General features: G+C 47.7%; 1 protein-coding gene across 1 annotated transcript; it reads left to right on the forward strand.

Annotated features, from left to right (window-relative positions):
* The first annotated feature begins 1,515 nt into the window (after window positions 1-1,515).
* Window positions 1,516-11,070, forward strand: LOC118150565 (speedy protein E4-like). The gene is made up of 7 exons (XM_035288795.3): window positions 1,516-1,759; window positions 2,709-2,939; window positions 4,395-4,453; window positions 5,699-5,784; window positions 8,167-8,335; window positions 8,458-8,561; window positions 9,697-11,070. The coding sequence occupies exons 1-6, from the start codon at window positions 1,651-1,653 to the stop codon at window positions 8,539-8,541; spliced, it is 738 nt and encodes a 245-aa protein (XP_035144686.1). The 5' UTR covers window positions 1,516-1,650; the 3' UTR covers window positions 8,542-8,561; window positions 9,697-11,070.
* The last annotated feature ends 1,301 nt before the right edge of the window (window positions 11,071-12,371 follow it).

The following is a 12,371-nucleotide window of genomic DNA, read 5'->3' on the forward strand; positions in this document are numbered from 1 at the left end:
GGAAGTTGTGCGGGAGCTCAACACAAGTTCTTTGTTTTTGTTTTTGTTTTGAGACACAGTTTTGCTCTTGTTGCCCAGGCTGGAGTGCAATGGTGTGACCTTGGCTCACTGCAACCTTAGCCTCCCAAGTTCAAGTGATTCTCCTGCCTCAGCCTCCTGAGTAGCTGGGATTACAGGCACCCAGCACCATGCCTGGCTAATTTTTTATATTTTTAGGAGAGAAAATATAAAACATGGTTTCACCATGTTGACCGGGCTGGTCTCGAACTCCTGACCTCAGGTGATCCACCTGCTTTGGCCTCCCAAAGTGCTGGGATTACAGGCATCAGCCACTGTGCCCAGCTGGAACTCACAGGCTCTTTGGATGGCCTCTGAATGTCATGCAACTGTTTTATTTTTTATCAAAAAAATTTTTTTGACACAAAGTCTCACTGTGTTGCACAAGCTGGAGTGCAGTGGCACAATCATAGCTCACTGCAGCCTCTAACTCCTGGGCTCAAGCGATCCTTCTGCCTCAGTCTCCCAAGTAGTTGGAACACAGGTGCAAGCCACCACACCTGGCTACTTTGGATTGGTTTGGGTTAGAGATGGGATCTTGCTATGTTGCCCACACTGGTCTTGAACTCCTGGCCTCAAGCAGTCTTCCTCCCTTGGCCACCCAAAGTGCTGGGATTACAAACATGAGCCACTGTGCACAACTGAGATTTTTTAACTTAGTCTTTTTGTACATTTGATATTTTATTCAAAGAATACATAAATGGTAGGGAAATTTCTGATTAAGAGCAATACATATGATACGAAACTTGATATGTGGACTAGAGTTTCTTAGCTGAACTGGAGGGGCTGGCTTTAGGTGATCCATGGACTCCCTGAAACTGGGGACACCGTTGGAAATATGTGTGAGCTCATGGACAGTTTCCTATGATTTTCAGTTCTCAAAATGTCTCTTGGACATGAAGATGCCTTAGGGCAGAGGACGTGTGTACCCCAGTATAGAATCTCGGACAGTGTATGTCAGTAAACATTCAGCAGAAAAGCTTTGCCAAATTGAGTGCTTTGAGGTAACTTTTTCATCAAGTCAATGTACCTGGGATCTCTTGTACATCCTAATCTCACTCTTGTAAGGTTTCATCATTTCTGCGTACCCTACTTTTCTTTGCCACCCTGCTCCCTCTCCCACCAGACTGGACTCTGAAATGGGCATGTACAGAGGAGACCCCAACACACTTTCAGCTTTGAGTGGAGACGATGCAGCCTCTGCTGGGACAGGGAAGAGAGGGATGCAGAGACCCTGAAGATGCTTTTGGACAATGGTCTGAGGTTGGGACAGTGGCAGGAGACACCGTTCACCCCAGATCTCCAGGACAGGAGACCAGTCTGTCAGTTACACGTGTTTTTCTTCAAACTAGTTGCCAGGTTGGCACAACCAATGACATCAGAGATTCCAACCTCCCTGATTGGAAGGATGGGATTCCATGGTTACTCAGGAGCTCAGGTGGATAACAGCAACTTCTCAGAGCTGTTCTCCACTCCTGACTTCTCCCCAGACTTGAGAGAACGCACTCTTCTGGGTCCTATAGAGTCTGGAAGAAGGCTTTGGACAGAACAGGGACTAGGTTCTGTGGGAGGGAACAGAGTTTGGCAGAGATCATGGCCAGCCCTCAACCACATCCCCAGGATGAGTACCAGAGCCCCCAGCCTAGCACCTCGGGATACTCCCTCCCAGAGATTTTGGATGATGAAGTGCCAGAACCATCAGGTGAGGGGACTAGAGGAAGAAGAGTTGGGAGAGGACTGACTAAGAAGAAGGAAGGGGGCTGGGCACAGTGGCTCACGCCTCTAATCCCTCAACTTTAGGAGGCCGAGGTGGGCAAATCACCCAAGGTCAGGAGTTTGAGATCACCCTGCCCAATATGGTGAAACCCTATCTCTACGAAAAATACAAAATTAGCTGGGCAGTAGTGGTACGTGCCTATAATCTCAACTACTTGGGAGGCTGAGGCAGGAGAATCACTTGAGCCTGGGAGGTGAAGGTTGCAGTGAGCCAAGATCGTGCCACTGCACTCCAGTCTGGGTGAGAAAGTGAGACCCTGTCTCAAAAAAAAAAAAAAAAAAAAGGGAGCACTCGAGGAGAATGTGTGGAAAGAAAGGAGGGACTCAGGCCAGGTGCGGTGGCTCACACCTATAATCTCAGCACTTTGGGAGGCTGAGGCAGGCAGATCACTTGAGACCAGGAGTTTGAGACCAGCCTGGCCAACATGGTGAAACGCCCGTCTCTACCAAAAATACAAAAATTAGCTGGGCATTATGGCAGGCACCTATAATCCCAGCTACTTGGGAGGCTGAGGCAGGAGAATCACTGGAACCTGGGAGACGGAGGTTGCAGTGAGCAAGATCATATCATTACACTCCAGCCTGGGCAACAAAGCAAGATACTGTTAAAAAAGAAAAGGCTGGGGGAAGTGGGGGACACACAGAGCCAGGGACCAGGGAAGGAAATGAGGAAATGAGGACACCTTCTGAGGACAGAGCGATGGAAGAATGGGGAGGAGAAGGAGAGGCACGTTGGGTTCCGCAAAGGAGAAAGACGTGCAGAAGCAGACAGTCTGCGAGGCCGGGGAGGGTGGAGAGCGGTTTGGGGTTTTGAGTTGGGGTCTAAGGTGATCAATTGTAGAAGCGTTACATGATGGCTTGCTTTCTTTACTCAGTCCCTTGGGTAGATATCAGCCCCCCACGTAGGTCCCTTTGTTGGAAAAGGAAGAGGGAGTGGTCAGACGAATCTGAGGAGGAGCCGGAGGAGGAGCCAGAGAAGTCGCACGACCCTGAGCCTGAGGAGACCTGGGTGGTGGAGTCTCTCCACGGCCTCAAAATGAAGCTGAAGCGGCGGCGAGTGTCACCCGTGCTCCCTGAACACCACGAGGCCTTCAACAGGCTGCTCGGTAGGACACCCCAGAGAGCACCTCCAATCCCATTCTTTTAAAAAGAAGAAACTTCCCGTAACCATACTTTTTCCATGGGAGAAATATGTCTCCCCCACCCAACCCCAGTGGGTGAGCTCTGCATTCGGGAGGACTCAGAAGTGATCACTCAGGAGGGACGTTTAGGAGGCAATCGAGGATTTGGCTGGACTTGATAAAGGTCTGTGACTGGGATAAGAAAGCTGGGTTTCAGGCCAGTTGCAGTGGCTCATGCCTGAGATCCCAGCACATTAGGATGCTGAGGCAAGAGGATCGTTTGAACTCAGGATTTTGTGGCTGTAGTGAGTTATGACCACTGCAGTCCAGCTCGAGTGACAGAGCAAAACCCTGTCTCAGAAGAAAAACAAAGGCCGGGCACAGTAGCTCATGCTTGTAATCCCAGCACTTTGGGAGGCTGAGGCAGGTGGATCACCTGAAGTCAGGTGAGACCAGCCTGACCAATATAGCAAAACCCTGTCTCTACTAAACATATAAAAATTAGCCAGATGTGGTGACACACGTCTATAATCCCAGCTACTCCAGAGGCTGAGACAGGAGAATCGCTTGAACCTGGGAGGCGGAGGTTGCAAGTGAACTGAGATTGTGCCACTGCTTTTCAGCCTCGGTGACAGAACAAGACTCTGTCTCCAATAAATAAATAGAAATAAGATAAAGAAAAACAAAATCAGAAAACAAAGCAGTTTCAGCTGTGCCTTCTGAAACTTAATGTCTCTTCCTGACTTTTTTTTTCTTTCGAGACAGAGTCTTGCTCTGTCACCCAGGCTGGGGTGCCTGGCACAATGTGGACTCACTGCAACCTCTGCCTCCCGGGTTCAATAATTCTCCTGCCTCAGCCTTCTGAGTAGCTGGGATTACAGGCACATGACACCACTCTTGGCTAATTTTTTGTATCCTTAGTAGAGAAGGGGGTTCACCATGTTGGCCAGGCTGGTCTTGAACTCCTGACCTTGTGATCTGCCCACCTCAGCCTCCCAAAGTGCTGAGATTATAGATGTGAGTCATCACGCCCGGCCTTGTGCTGACTTTTCTAACCCTAACTGTCTCCATCTGTAGAGGGGGATAACAAGGCCATGGTCACACCCTGATGTGACTGTCTCACGATAAAATGATGGGAATGACTTTGTGACTCTGCAGTGGTCCCTGCATGTCTGCGGGGAGGGCATCCAGGCTTCTTCCCAGCTCTACATCCTATAGATTCACACACCCAGGGCCTCCTTCAACCTCTTCTCAGGGCAGTCTCAGAGTGGGAGCCTCTCTCCCTTAACCAGTGAAAGTCATTCTCTCCTATCCATCCACCTTACCTGTGGCCACAATCCTGAGACTGTCCCCAGGGAGGCACAGTTCTCCTTGCTGCCCTGTTGCTCCCACGGAAACTCTGTTCCACTTCTCATGCTAGCGTCTGCTCTCTAATCACAGAGGATCCTGTTGTTAAAAAATTCCTGGCCTGGGACAAAGATCTGAGGTTATCGGACAAGGTAAGGTTGTTCTCCAGGGAACTGTGTTCCTGCTCCAACACACAGCCTGGGGGAGGGTGCAGCTTCCACATGCACAGTTCCACTCCTCTCTCCCTCCACCACCTCCCACCTGATGCTCCCAGTCTTTAGGGTTTTTGTTCTTTTTTTGTTTGTTTGTTTGTTTTCTGAGACAGGGTCTCACTCTGTTGCCCAGGCTGAGGGCAGTATCATGATCTTCGTTCACTGCAGCCTCAACCTCCCAGGTTCAAGCAATTCTCCTGCCTCAGCCTCCCAAGTAGCTGGGATTACAGGTGTGCACCACCATGCCTGGCTAATTTTTGTGTTTTTAATAGAGACAGGATTTTGCCATGTTGGCCAGGCTGGTCTTCAATCCCTGACCTCAGGTGATCTGCCATCCTTGGCTTCCCAAAGTGCTGGGATTATAGACAAGCCACTGTGCCAGGCCAGCTCCCATGGTCTTGAGTCTTAGTGCCCGCCTTTTTTGTTTTTTTTTTTTTTTTTTTTTTGAGGAACAGTCTAGCTCTGCTCCCCAGAATAGGGTGCAGTGGCATGATCATAACTTGCTGCAACCTCTAATTCCTGAGCTCAAGCAATCCTCCTGCCAAAGTCTCCTGAGTAGCTAGGACTACAGGCACATGCCACCATGCTCGACTAATTTTTGTAGAAACAGGATCTCACTGTGTTGCCCAGGTTGTTCTTGAACTGTTGGGCTCACATGATCCTCCTGTCTCGGCCTCTCAAAGTACTGGGGTCACAGGCTTGAGCCATTACTCCTGGCTATTCTCAGTCTTTTTATGATTTGTCAGCATCTCCCTGGGGACTCTGCTGGTCTCTTGCAGAGTGAATGAGTGGCCCTTGCCTCTCCTACAGGTCCTTTGGGATCTGAGCCTTGGGCCACAGTCTAGCTGCAGCCCTGAAGCTCCTGACCCCTCTACTCTCAGCTCTTTGGGACAGTTCTCTGCCTGGCACACAAAGACCCTCCTGACACCAGGCAACCTGGACATCTCCCTTCAAAGATCCCATCAGAGCTCACCATCCTGGGAGCACCACCAACATCCCTTCCTCTAGCTTCTTGGATTTGCAATAGCCCTCAACCCCGCAGTTTCCAAATAAGCACAGTCACCCCAACACTGAGGTCCCTTCTCTGATGGGCAACCCCTCCCCAGTCTCCCATTCCCTCATCTCCACGATCTTCCTCTTCCAAGATGTGACCCCTCCCTCTCTTTGTTCCTTTCTCTCCATCAGTACCTCCTGGCAATGGTCATAGCGTATTTTAGCCGCGCCGGCCTCTTCTCCTGGCAATACCGACGCATTCATTTCTTCCTGGCTCTGTGAGTGGTTTGCTTCCTCCTATCCATCAATATCCAACACCCTGGGTCAGCAGGGGAAGTGGGATTTGAAACTTTCATTTATTCTTTCACCTGTTTGTCCTCTTTACTCTGTGTATAAAAAAGGCAGGATTATACTATGCGTTATAGTTATTATACTATTATACTAAAGGTGTTCTTAGACTGTTCCACCTAAAAACAAACTCAGGCTGGGTGAGGTGGCTCACGCCTGTAATCCCAGCACTTTGGGAGGCCAAGGTGGGAAAATCACCTGAGGTCAGGAGATCAAGACCAGCCTGGCCAACATGGTGAAACTCTGTCTCTACTTAAAAAATACAAAAATTAGCCAGGCATGGTGGTGTGCACCTGTAATCCCCGCTACTAGGGAGGCTGAGGCAAGAGAACGGCTTCAACCCGGGAGGCGGAGGTTTCAGTAAGCTAAGATTGAGCCACTGCACTACAGCCTAGGTGACAGACTGAGACTTTTTCTCAGAAACAAACAAACAAACAAAAAAACTGAAAAGCCAGTTTAAAATAAAAGAATAAAACAAAAGGAAGCATAATCCCCTCCTAACGGAAGAGGAAAAAGAGTGGACATGAGGCTCCCCCAGCACCAGCCATTTCTGGTTCTTCTGTTTTTCTCCTTTACACTTCAACCCCAAATGCAATTGTTCATCGTCCTCCTCTGCGTTCCCATGACAGAGGCCACAGTTCAGGTCCCCTCACATCACTCAAATCCACTGTCAGGTGCTCCCTGCTGGGGCCTCCTGGAGCCTCTCCCCAAGCCAGGGGGCTTCCTAGTGCAGCCTGAACATCTCTTAAAAGCACAGGTCCGATGCCCCCACTGCCCACCTGAACAGCTTCCTTGGCTGATGTCTTTCTAAATCGAGGCCAGGTCCACAGTGCCAATTCCACCCTCTCTGCAATCTCTCTGCAGCCAAACCGGCTCATGCTCTCGGTGTTTCCTGGCTCAGTTTCACTACTCCTTCCAAATGTCCGCCGCTCAACTTTGCATTTGTGTTTTCCATCTTGGGTCCTGCACACATGTGGTTTTGAAGAGAATGACCCATTCCTTGAAGTCAGTTCACCCCACAGCCTCTGTGGTGCCTGCTCTCATCTTCTCACCTCTGCACGCCCACAGTGCTCCAGTTACATCCTATTATAATATGATATTGGGATTAGGTGATCTGTCCTGATTTCTCTCAGTCCCATTAGACTAGATGCTTGTAGAAGGCAGGGTTTGGCAAAATGTCAATGTATCCTATTTTATTATTATTATTATTTTTTGAGACAGAGACTTGCTGTGTCTCCCAAGCCGGGGTGCAGTGGTGAGATCATAGCTCACTGCAGCCTCCATATCCTGGGCTCAAGCCATCCTCCCACCTCAGCCTCCTGATTAGCTCAGACTACAGGGCTGTGCCACCAAACCTGGACAGTTATTTATTTATTCATTTGTTTAATTTATTAAAAAAATATTTTTGAAATGAAGTCTAGCTCTGTTGCCCAGGCTGGAGGGGAATGGCATGATCTCGGTTCATTGCAACCTCTGTCTCCCCAGTTCAAGCAATTCTCCTGCCCAGCCTCCAGAGTAGCTGGGACTACAGGCACACGCTGCCATACCCGGCTAATTTTTTGTATTTTTAGTAGAGATGGAGTTTCACCATGTTAAACAGAATGGTCTCAATCGCCTGACCTTGTGATCTGCCTGCCTTGGCTCTCCAAAGTGTGGGGATTACAGGCGTGAGCCACTGCACATGGCCTATTGATTTATTTATTGAGACAGAGTCTTGCTCTGTCTCCCAGGCTAGAATGCAGTGGCCTGATCTCGGCTCACTGCAATCTCTGCCTCCTGGGTTCAGGCCATTCTTGTGCCTCAACCTCTTGAGTAGCTAGAACTAAGCCTTGTGCCACTGCACCAGGCTGATTTTGATTTTTACTAGAGATGGGGTTTCACCATATTAACCAGGCTGGTCTCAAACCCTGGCCTCAAGCCATCCACCCGCTTCAGCCTCCCAAAGTGCTGGGATTCCAGGCATGAGCCCCCATGCCCGGCCAGTTTTTTAACATTTTTAATAGAGACAAGGGTCTTGCTATGTTGTCCAGGCTTGTCTCAAACTCCTGGCCTCAAGCAATCCTCCTGTCTCGGCCTCCCAAAGTGCTGGGATTCCAGGCTTGAGCCACCACTCTCGGCTACCAGTTGGGTTTTTGTCTCCACCCTGAAGGTGATCTCTGTCCAGAAAGACCCTCCTGAGTAAGGAATGGCTGTCTGCAGGGTGAGTGCCAGTCCTGAGCTGAGGACGGTGCCCTGCCCTCCTCTCTGGAAAGCTGACCTCAGAGGTCTCTCCTGGTGGTGCCCCTGAGCAGCAACCTGATTTCTGCCCCCAGCTACCTGGCCAATGACATGGAGGAGGATAACCAGGCCCCCAAACAAGACATGTTCTACTTCCTGTACGGGAAGAACCACTCCCAGCGACCCTTGTTCCACAAGCTTCGACTCCAGTTCATTTGTTCCATGCGCTGGAGAACTTGGGTTTCCCGGGAGGAGTTGGAGGAGGTGAGTGGAGCATAAAGAGGTGGAGGAGGTGGGAAGGAATCAGGTGGGTTGGAGGCTGGATGAGGGGAGGGAGGGGTATCCTGGGGAGTCCCCATCTTCTCAAGGGGTATTTGTTTTTTCAGATCCAGGCTTATGACCCAGAGCACTGGGTGTGGACTCGAGATCGCACCCTCCTTCCTAGTGCTCCAGGGACCGTGGAGGCCTGAGGTCATCGGCCTGAGGGAAGGTACATCTGCATCCTCCAGGATAAAGGCAGAATATTGTGGTCTATTTAGGAAATCCGAGGAACCCAATTGCTTGATCCAGCTTCAAGCCTGGGCTACATGGCAAGATCCCCTCTCCACAAAAATACAAAAATTACAGGCGGTGGCTCATGCCTGTAATCCCAGCACTTTGGGAGGCCGAGGCGGGCAGATCACAAGGTCAAGAGATCGAGATCATCCTGGCCAACAGTAGAGAGAAACCCCGTCTCTACTAAAAGCACAAAAAACTAGCCAGGCGTGGTGGTGCTTGCCTGTTGTCCCAGCTACTCAGGAGGCTGAGGCAGGAGAATTGCTGTAAACCGGAAAACGGAAGTTGCAGTGAGCCAAGATCACACCACTGCACTCCAGCCTGGCGATAGAGTGAGACTCTGTCTCAAAAAAAAAAAAAAAATCATCTGGGCAATGTGGGAGGCATCTCTAGGAGGCTAAAGAGGGAGGATCTCTGGAGCCTGGGAGTTTGGAGCTTCAGGGAACGCTGATCTTGCCACTGCACTCTATCCTGGTCAACAGTGTGAGACCATGTCTCAAAAATCATCATAAATACTGAGTTCCGGAGGTTCATTGTGATTGAAGCACTTGAGTTACCGATGCAGGTGGAGGACTTAGTGAAGATTTGATTTACATCTTGTGCAGCTAATCACACTGAGGACTCAGCATGAGCCTTAACCATTAGGAAGTGAGATTATGGATTAGGCTCTGGACTGGTGGTTTGTGATGTTGTCACATTAGAAACATAGCTAGCATGGTTACAGTCATCTTAAGGGACACAAAAGGTCCCAGGTGTGATAAAGTCCAAAGCCACATTCTCTGAGGGTGCTCTACTCCTCAGGCAGACCCACCCAAAGTCCTTGCTCTGAAGCAGATCACTGGGGCTGACCGTGGGTGTATTCAGTGAGTTCTGGAGTCAGGGTCACCGAAGTGTCAATATCACAATTGAACACGATGGTTCAGAAGCAGGGTAGAGAATGAAGGGCAGGAGATAAAATTGGATTGATCAATTGCTCTGAACTCTAGTTAGAACTGACGTGGGATGTGAATAACCTCCTGTCTAGAGAACAGCCTCCTTGAAATATGACATTCTCTCTCTCTCACTTCCAGAACACCAGGCCCAGCCAGGGAAGATGTGGGTTTTCAGCAGCAAGTTTACTCCAATGCTAGTGGCAGACACCATTAAGGACGAGAGCAGCCATTTGTGCAGATCAACTAGAAGAACCTGGATTGTTCTAGAAGGAGATGAATAGAGTGATCCTGCTGTCCTTCTAGGATCAGGGGTGGGTGGGGGTACTTCTAAGCCTCTGTGGAGGACAGTGAGAAACCAGGGGTGTTTCTGGTTCCACCTTTTCCTGCAGCTCCACTTCCCTTTTTTTATATTGCTGAATTCCAGCCTCCCTGGGGTGGAACCTGGAGGTTCTGTTTCCTATGGACTTGGTTGCCACAGTCCAGGAGCATTTCAAGGCACAGTACAGGTGCTCAGATTGGCACGGAATTATTTGTAAAATATGAGTGCCATAGGATTGTAACAGATAGCTTAACAAGTACTATGCATTTTATTGTTTTGTTTGGAAAATGTTGGCCATGGAATTATTAATATGCTTATTTCAAATAGTTTGGAAATTGTTGTACTTTTGAAAACATGCCATCCCTTTAGAGTTTTTTGATGAGAGTTATAGCTGTTATATATACATAAATATAATATTCATTTTTAAGAAAGAATTTTTATCCTAAATCTATTGTCTTTAAATTGTTTTATCTATTATTATATGTGCTTCTGAAGCAAGCACTCTTTTTATCCAAGATACTTACATGGTAATCTACTATATTTATAGCTGTGTGGTAGTTCCCTTAAATTCTTGTAATAGAAAATTTTATTTGCTATTTAGTGTTCCTTACTGAATGGTGAGAATTCAGCTGTGATTTTTAACATGTCTTAGATATATACTAATTTGTCTAATATATACTATACATTTTATAGGTTTATGTGAAAAAGATGAGCAACGAATGATTACTGCATTTATTTTAAATAGTGGAAATCCTGGTATTTTGAATAGATGTTGTTCCTATAAAGTTCATAAACAGCTATAGCTGTTATGTACACAAAAATGTAATTTTGTTTTCCTTTTTAGGAGAGGATTCTTTTAATCCTAAATCTTTTATCTTTAAACCTTTGTATGTGTCATTACCTGTGGTGCCAAAGGAAGCACTGTTTTTATCTACGATACTTACTTAACATATTACCTTTATAGCTACATGGCAGTTCCCCTAAATTCTTGAAAATACATTTTTATTTGATGTTAAGTGTATGTTTTTGAAATGTGAGAATTCAGATGTAATTTTTTGCCTTGTATTGATATGTTTGTACGTTATTTTAAGGAGGATGTGTGTTTTACAGGAGGACATGAGCTGTGTGTTCTCAAGAGAACAGTGCAGTGCGTCTCTCAGGGAAATGTAATAAAGACAGTTTTCTCACCTTCAGAGAGAGTGTGATCATGTTGGTCTTAGGTTGCTTATTTGCTGTGAAGTAACATTTTTTCTTAATGGGGTTGTGGTTCTTTGAACATATTTATTAGCTCTGGAAGACAATCCTGTATTATTTTTTATGTAAAAAAAGTTAAAGTTAGGTGCAGTGCCCATAGGTGTAATCCCAGCACTTTTGGAGGTCATGGTGGGAGGATCACTGCAGCCCAGGAGTTTGAGGCCGGCCTGGGCAACATAGCATCTACATTTATAAAAAAAAAAAATAGAAGAGAAGGCTGATCTCAAGCTAAAGTTTTTTGTTTGTTTGTTTTTGTTTTTGTTTTGAGACACAATCTCACTCTGTCACCCATGCTGGAGTGCAGTGACATGATCTCAGCTCACTGCAACCTCAGTCTCCTGTGTTCTAGCTATTCTTCTGCCTCAGCCTCTTGAGTAGCTGGGACTACAGGTGCATGCCACCATGCTGGGGTAATGTTTGTATTTTTAGTGGAGACAGGGTTGCACCATATTAGCCAGGCTGGTCTCGAACTCCTGACCTCAAGTGATCTACCCACCTCAGACTCCCAAAATGCTGGGATTCTAACATGAGCTACCACACTCAGCCCCCAAGCTAGAGTTTTAAAGCAGGAAATGAAGGAAAGATATTGAGAGAGGAAAACCAGGTGGTAAGAAAACTCTAAAGGTGTCTGAGCATGGTGGCTCATGCCTGTGATCCCAAGAGGAGTTCGAGACCAGCCTGGCCAACATGGTGAAACCCTGTCTCTACTAAAAATACAAAAATTAGCTCAGGATGGTAGTGCATGCCTGCAATTCCAGCTATTTAGGAGGCTGAGGCAGAAGAATCACTTGAACCCAGGAGGTGGAGGTTACAGTGAACAGAGATGGCACCACTGCACTCCAGCCTGGGTGACAGAGCAAGACTCTGTCTCCCCCATCCCAAAAAAAGAGAAAGTTCTTGCAACATTTGAAGCCATTAAATACAGGCAACCTGCCATGCAATTCTTTTTTAGCTTTCTTTTTTATTTGTGGAGTTGGGGCCTTGCTCTGTCACCCAGACTGAAGTGCAGTGGTGCAGCCGTAGCTCACTGTAGCCTCAGAGGCAAGCTTAAACGATCCTCTTATCGTGCCTCCCAAAGTGCTGGCATTACAGGCAAGAGCTACAACACCTGGCCTGTGTGACACAATTCTGATGTCAACTCCTTGATGTTACATCAGATGCCACAGGTTAAGTCCACAAGCTCTCACTAGGCTGCCCTCACTTTAGATGCAAGCTGCAAGTTTGGGTAATCTCAGACCAC

The sequence above is a fragment of the Callithrix jacchus genome, chromosome 2 (assembly GCF_049354715.1).
Source record: "Callithrix jacchus isolate 240 chromosome 2, calJac240_pri, whole genome shotgun sequence".
In the NCBI taxonomy this organism is placed as follows: Eukaryota; Metazoa; Chordata; class Mammalia; order Primates; family Cebidae; genus Callithrix; species Callithrix jacchus.